The 8,194-nt window shown below is 35.1% G+C and overlaps 1 protein-coding gene across 1 annotated transcript; it reads right to left on the bottom strand.

The window, feature by feature from the left end:
- Nucleotides 1-4,781: 4,781 nt before the first annotated feature.
- LOC121171649 (olfactory receptor 10T2-like) lies at nt 4,782-5,726 on the bottom strand. The gene has a single exon (XM_041003409.1). The coding sequence runs from the start codon at nt 5,724-5,726 to the stop codon at nt 4,782-4,784; it is 945 nt and encodes a 314-aa protein (XP_040859343.1).
- Nucleotides 5,727-8,194: the final 2,468 nt, after the last annotated feature.

The following is an 8,194-nucleotide window of genomic DNA, read 5'->3' as shown; positions in this document are numbered from 1 at the left end:
TCTGAAGCAGGTGCTAAGTCTCAAGGCTCAGGGCTCATTCTCTACTCCTTTCCAAGGCCAGAAAGAAGGAGGTGGATGGGAAGTGCAACAACTGTGACACAAACCAGCATCCAGATGAATGTCTGTACTTGGAATTAGAGGATTGACCAGATGAGCTAGTGCTCTAGCCCCAAGGAAACTTCATTATTTTTTATGGATGAGCAGCTTTCCATTGAGTAATCAAATGATGGGCATTAAAAATTGGAAGTATATTTTCAAATAATTAAACTGAAAAAGAAATGAATGAAGGGGAGAAAGGAATGAAGGGGAAGAAGATAAGTATTATTTTGTTCTTATATATAGTTTATTAAAATAACTAGCTATATACATTACATATGAAATCAGAATGTAGACAACCTAAGAAATTCAGACATTAGAGTAAACTAAATTCAAAAGGAGGGTTACATTGACTTAGAGAATTTCTATATGGACAATTTACTTCTCAAAAGTACTAGATAAAATTCATCTTGAAACCGTAATTGCACATACATGTAATTATAACATTAGGTATATTGTTTTGTTAGTCATTTGAAAACAATAAATAATTTAGTTATGTAAGCATAATTGGATTTCACAAAGAAGTTCAAACAAAGGGAAAGTATAGCAATGAAAGTTTTCATGGAAATGAAAATGAAACATCATCATGTTACTATTTTTAGTCCAATTTCATGCTGTGCTCTTTATTAAGAAATGACTGTATACAGAGCAAATTTAGACATTGGGAGATGGTTTTGTTTGCCTTGACAGTACCTGTACCAATTACAGGAGTTCTTCTGCATGAAAAATTTGTCCCTCTGTTTATTCATCTATGTCATAGTAATCTACCTACTGGTTTTCAAAATCAATTATTTGTACACTGCATTTATGGCTTTTGTAATAATTATATGTGGAGAACAGTGTGATATTTCAATGTCTGTATATTCCATGTACCTACCAGAAAAAAACAAGCATAAAATATTTTCAGTCTTTGAGGTCCTGTCTTTCATTTCCTCCTAAGATATCTGATGTGTTCTTATGAAGCGCAGTGAATTCACCATGCTGTAGAACACTGAAAATCATTTCTTCCATATAACTCTGTTTTGGTACCCAATGAATGAACATTATTTTCTTCTTCTCCTCCTCTTTTTTGAACTGTGATAATTACTAATCTATATCCAGATGAACATTTTATCTTCTGCATATGAAAATAATCTGTGATCTTTATCTTTCCACATGGTACTTATTTCAGTCAACATGATTTCTTCAATTTTCATCCATTTTACTGTGGCTAACAGGATTTCATTCTTTTCAATGACTGAATAATAGTGTGTTGCACATTCGTTTTAGCCATTGATTTGTTGATAAACAAGTTGAATCCGTCATGCCAGCTATTACAAAAATTCTACCACAATAAACATGCAATAATTATTTAGCTTTCTTTGAACCTACAGAGTAGGAGGAATGGTAAACCATATAGTATACACACACCCACAACTTTATTAGAAATATGCATAATATTTTCTATTTTATGATATTTTTATTATAGAAAGTTATTAATTTTGTGTATGTTATGTAGTGGAAAAACCCACTGCCCCTCAAGAGCATTGACCAAGCTATAAACAATAACCAAATCTCAAAATCTCCATTTCACTCATGTATTGGATATTTTGTGCTCTGTATATTAATTATCACAAATCAGGATTAACATATGATGTTTGTCTTCTTGAGAGTGGCTTATGTTGCCAAACATAGTGGTTCAAGATGTAGCCATTTTGTTGCAAAATATGTGATTTAAATAATTTTATGGCTAAGTAGTGTTCTATGCTGTGTACATAATACTTTTTCATCAGCTAATGAAAAACAGGATTGATTCCATATCTTAACTTTAGTGAATTAAGCTACAATAAACATGGGAATACAAAAACTTTTTCACATGCTGATTTTGTTTCCCAGGAGTTGAATGGTTGGGTCATTTGGTGATTCCATTTTCTGATCTCTCTGTCTATCTATCTATCTATCTATCTATCTATCTATCTATCTATCTATCTTTAATTATTTTCATTGAAAAGTTAGATTTACAGAGAAAGAGAGATAGGGAAAGATCTCTCATTTTCTGGTTCATTCCCCAAATGGTCAAGTCCAGCGACTTGAACCAATCTGGAGCCAGAAGCTAGGAGCTTTCTCTAGCCCTTTCACATGGCCATCTCTGAAAAAACTGGCAACGTATCTATAGATTTCAGATCAAAATCAAAGATATAGACACTGTTTGCTCTTCAACAGCCATAACAGCATGTGTATCATGTGTTAGCCTACTCCATTATTTATTGCAGCTCAACTCACAGGAGCTAATATGTAAAATCAAGATGTCCATCAATGGGTGACTGGTTAAAGAACATGTGGAGCATATACGCTATGGAATACTGCTTAGTTATGATAGGAAATGAAATCCTACCTTTTGTAAAAAACTGGATGCAACTAAAAACAATTATGTTTGGTGAAATAGGCCAGACTCCAAATGATAAATCTATTTTCCCTGTTCTTTGCAGAGTACAAGTATGTGAAAGAGAGGGACATATTGAGATTTCATTATTCCTTCAGCCCATACCTCTACTCTTTCGGAATAGTAGTTTTTTTTTCCTGCTAGCTATTTTTTTTTTTTATTATCCAATACAGTGTTAATCTTGGGATTGCAAAATGAAATGAAACTATGTCATTGTAAAGTTAAAGAAAAAGAGTAAGAAATAAGGAGGGAGGAAAATAGGTGGGGTAGATGCAATTGGCAGTATCACCATACTCCTAAATTTGTATTCTAAATTTGTATTCCTGAATCTATATATACCAGAATACATATATATATGATGTATTCACTTTATATAAATAAAATAGTTAAAAATAAAAAAATAAATATTAAAAAAATTGGAAACAGGTGTTCTACAGAAGTGTATGAGAGAGAAACAGCTGAAGTCAAAAACAACGCCGTACTGAGTTTTTTCTGCAGAGAATACAGCGGGAAGTGACAGCTCCCTCTCCTCAGCTCAATCAGTTACACAGTAGAAGGGATCCCAGGAAGTCCCAACCTCCTCTCACCAGTGATAGTGCCAATGGTATTGCAACACCTGAATTTGGGGAAATTGCTTAAATTAAATGTGCATGCTCTTATTTGATCATCTCACAAATAAATGTTCTGATGAAGTTTCTGATGTAGTATTCTATTGAACTTGGGTAACTTAGCAATCAAATATGTGTGGGACAGTCAGTGTCAAACCACTGAGAGTGACATGTAAGAAATAAAAGTGAATGTTTGAAAAAAAAAAGATGGTTGGTATAAACACATTTGACTAAGAATCACTCTTTTATTTCTTTCTGTTCTGAAGTCTTTGCTCACAGTCCTATTTGTTCTTTCTAATTTCTCCCCAACATATTCTTCATCCTCTAAATCTCCTTTTTAATGCCTCAAAATTGTACATAAAGAACTACTATTAGTTCTAAATTTATCAATTAAATATCACAAGTAAAACAAAATTGCCAAGTGCTCCAAGATAATTCCCAATATAATCTTTAAGCAAAAACAACAGCAACAATAATAAAAACTCTGTTTTAGTTATTCCCAACGTATAGCATTAAATTACTAGTTCATGCTTACAGAACAAGTATGTGAGAAAACACTTTGAAATATATGCTATGCTTCTTTCGAGGGTTATTTAATTGTATATCACTCAAGTGAAAGGATGACAAGTAAAAACTTATCACTACAGTGTCAAATAATTCAGTTGTTTTATTGGAGCAGGTCATCAGTGGAAGTCACTTTATGTTTATTCAAGACTTACACAAGTGATTAAAATAAAGTCAGCTATTACATGGGAGACAGGAAGAAAGGAAAGAACTATGCTTTACTGTTTTAGCACTTCAAAGTACTTAGCTTAAAGATCTTCAAGTGACAGAAAAGTACAAACAAGCCAAAGCCCTTGGATAGTAAATATTTTTACTCAGCATCTGACATTGTCAATTCTTTTGCAGAATCAGGAATAAAATATGAACAAGAAGTAAAAATGAATTATTATTTTATTGAATGCCTTCTATTATATGATCATCAATTTGTATTAAGTGTAGCAATATTTACAATATCCTCCTTAGGAGGTTTCAGAGGTCTTATGTTATATAGGAACAACTATATAATATATGGCAATATATGCCAAAGAGAGGCTAAAAATGACCCAATGCACTTAAATGGAAATTGAATTAATCATAATTCCAACACAGGCTTCTGTAACCTCAAAGTTTGCTTTCTATTCTATAATCAATCTTTAACAGATTTATTCCATGATCATGGTTTTTCTGTAAGGGAAACCATGTGATTTTATTCTAGAAATGATCTATCTCATATAGTTTTTGAACATCAACTGTATATGTAAATGTTCAGAAACCTACACAATATTCTTCACTATTTCAGTTGAAGGATAATCTTAAAATCTGGATATTCTCAAAAGTGTAGTGCTGTTCTTATAATGATGGTCCGAGAAAAATGAAATTTAAAATACTTTATGATAACATGATTTGAGTACTTAAAATGTTCATGTTTTTGAACTATTGCGGAGAAGATTGTTAGAATTGCTATATGGATTATATACTCAACATGAAAATAAAATCCCAAAACAGGAATCAAGTTTGTCTAAACTCTCATTTTTTTTTCATTAAGCAGTTCTATCAAAAGAATGATTCTAGTTGCAGAATGGAAGTGCATTCCAGAATATTTTCATGTATCTTTACACGATTTTGGAAAATGAATACCTGCTCACAATCTTCCTCAGAGCTACCTTCACTTCTTTGTTTCTCAGCGTGTAGACAAGAGGGTTGAGCAGTGGGGTGATCACAGTGTAGGTCACTGCTACCAGCAGGTCCTTGTCAGAGGAGTACAGGGCTGTGGGCCTCAAGTAGATGAAGGAAGCACAGCCATAGTGGACAATGACCACTGTGAGGTGGGAGGCACAGGTGGCAAAGGCTTTGCACTGCCCCTCTAAGGAGGAGATCTTGAGGATGGTGGAAACAATGAAGACGTAAGAGATGAAGATCAGCACAAAGGGAACCAGCAACACCAGAATGCTGAGCAAAAAGATGGTCATCTCCTTCAGGTTGGTATCTGTACACCCAAGTTTTAGGACTGGGAAAATGTCACAGAAGAAGTGGTTGATCCGATTGGAAGCACAGAAGGGCAGACTAAACACCAGGATGTTGACAACCATAGAGATGAGGAAACCACAAAAGCTGGAGGCAAGAATCAACTGCATGCAGGTGGCTTTGCTGACAATGATCATGTAGTTCAGAGGGTTGCAGATGGCAACGTAGCGATCATAACCCATCACAGCAATGAGAAAACAGTTGGTGCAAGCCAAACCTACAAAGAAATACATCTGGGCTGCACATCCAGAAAAAGAAATACTTGGATACGTGGAGAGAAGATTAGCTAGCATTTTTGGCACAATAACCAAGGTGTAGCAGGTTTCGGAACAAGAAAGGATAAACAGGAAGAAGTACATTGGGGTGTGCAAAGTCCTGTCCAAGCGAATGACAGTCATGATCGTGAGGTTGGCCATCAAAGTGGTCAGGTAGACTAGTAAGAAGATAAAGAAGAGGAGGCTCTGTAGATTCTCCAGATTCGAGAATCCTATCAGGATGAACTCAGTGACCACACTCTGGTTTTGTCTCCTCATGGGTCAGTGGAGATTGAGTGCAGGCCACACAACCTGAAATAGGCACAATAAAGAGAATTTTACACAAGCTGAAATTCCCCCAAGAAACCAGGTTTTGGTTTTGACGTAAATCTTATAACCTTAGTTGGAAATAATGAATAAAAATTCCTAGAGAACATATGGGCAAAGGGAGGAAAAATCAAGTGAAATTAGTAGTGACACAGCTAAAACATTGTGTTACTATACCAGAGCAAATTAATCTCCAGTTGTTGCAAGTTGTTTTCGGTTATTTTTATTTGTGCTTCCATAGAAGTATTGTGTATTAAATAATGAAGTGAACTAGGGCCCTTATAATTCTTGCACTGGCTTAGTGGGTGAGCATACTACTTGTAAGTCCAACAATCCATATGGGTGCTTCATTTCCAAAACAGTACTCTGTGAATGACCAAGGAAATGGAGTTCAAGATTGACCAAGGAAGCTGAGTGCAAATGTCGCAAGTACTTGGCCCCTGTCACCCACATTGGAAACCCTGATAGAATTTTTTTGCTCCTGATCAAAGCCTCAATCAAACCTAATAATGCGTTTGTTGGAGGGAATGGAGCAGTGGATGGAAGATCTCTGTTTCTCTCTGTTGTCACTGGTACCTTTCAAATAAATAATTTTTACAACATAAAATATTCATCTTTATATGAAATTGTTATTCAGATAACAAACCTGAAATAAATGTAAAGCAATCTACACTTTTGCTTGTATACTTGACTCAAACAATGCATATTCATATACAGCTAAAAGTGCTTTTGTATATTTGGAAAGTGTTCAGATTCAGTTTCCTGATAAATTTGTGAAGCCTTTGAGATGTCTCCTTTGTAGGAACATCTCTCCCCATGAGTGTTTTTCAAAGTTGTGATTAAGTTCCTTATCCAGGCTCAGCTGATACGGAGAGCATTATAAAGTTTGCACTGAGTTGCCAATTTCAAACTTCCTTCTCAACTCTGTTGCCTGCATTAGGTTCTCAGCACAGCCACCACTCTTAACGAGAGAATCACCAATTGATTCAAACATAAGATGCTGCTCAAACACAACAGTCTTTGGCAATTGATCTTTATGTTGAGGAAAATACCAAACATCTTCTAACTCAATTTATATCCAATTCAGCAAACACCTTTTCAAGGAGTTATTGTCCAATTTTCACATTCAAGGACAAGTTAAAAAGAACTCACTGCTCCGCAAAGCACGCTGTCCACTCCGTAGACTGTTTATATGCCTAGGAACTTTTTATTCTTAGAGGTACACGCAGTCATGAAATATAGCCCAGTATTCTTGATTTTTCCTATTGGAATTATCAATAATACTAATTCTTTGAGTAAATGTCACCCTTGTAGTTATTGGAATAAAATAAGTATATATTTTGTGTTTTCCTGCTAATGTTCATAATTACTTTGATGATCCTCATGGTGTTGCTTCTGCAATTTTCTGTTCCTCTTCTAGGCATTTTATGCCGAGCATGGTACAGAGGGAAGCTGAGCAGGATGGAGATTCTGATTAGTTCCATGACTTGGCTTCTGTATGGTCTTGGAGAAATTAAATTGTGAATCATGTTTTAATTTTTGACTTTGCAATGGTAGTAGTATAATTAGTTCAGTTCCTACAGTAAAGCTCTGGACTCATAGTGAGTTTTCAATAAATGTTAACAGTCATTATGCAGCTGCAAGTAAGTTGAGGTCCAGAGAGGCAAAATGTGACAAACTAGCTTGCTCATTATTTAACAAGTGAGGCAAAACTGTACACCAAGCTTCCAAACACTCAAATCCAAGGCTTTGTCTTTTGAACTACTTGGCTTGAATTTTCAATATTTGCTTTTCCCTGTATGTTTATACTCTGAAAATCCTGATAGAAAACATATCATTCAGTGTGATATAAATATACCAGAAATACCTCTCTTTTTTCTGCATTTTACTTTCCATATGCTTTTCCTTCTGCTAAGATATATGTCAGTATTTCCTGGTGTAAGCTTAATTTAGAAATATGTTGAGATTCTTCACTGTTCTTGTTTTTTCTACAACTTTACGCTCTCCCCAGTGTCACCATGCAGGACTTGGCTCAACAGAAGTTGTGCCCTCTCCATATATCCTCTGTCCCTGGCTTTCATCTGCAGTCCTACAATTGAGCACAAAGAGATACTTACATTAAATGTTGGAATACTCTTGGCTGTTCGTTTAGTTATTTTTTTTTTCAGCACAGAGTAAACAAAGTCTGAATAGGAGAGAGCAACATGTGAATTTTTGAACAATATCAGCAAGTATGTTTTCTCCTTTTCTCTCCGGTATTATTGTGGAGAATCCAAGATCCATGATCCTTTAAATATGAAGGGTACTATTTCTGGTCTCTGGGTTGGAAATATATGGACAACTTGAATCCTAGCAAATCTTTGTCCCTGATGACAGAGTCAGCAACAATATTTACAAATTATATAGTTGAAGTTCCCCAG

Source organism: Ochotona curzoniae, unplaced genomic scaffold (assembly GCF_017591425.1).
Source record: "Ochotona curzoniae isolate NIBS_2020 unplaced genomic scaffold, NIBS_Ocur_1.0 scaffold_2683, whole genome shotgun sequence".
In the NCBI taxonomy this organism is placed as follows: domain Eukaryota; kingdom Metazoa; phylum Chordata; class Mammalia; order Lagomorpha; family Ochotonidae; genus Ochotona; species Ochotona curzoniae.
Note: the sequence above shows the minus strand (reverse complement) of the source record. Positions and strands in the feature narration are given on the sequence as shown.

Excerpts from the sequence above, each read along its gene's own strand:
- LOC121171649 (XM_041003409.1), bottom strand. The coding sequence starts at position 5,726 with ATGAGGAGACAAAACCAGAGTGTGGTCACTGAGTTCATCCTGATAGGA.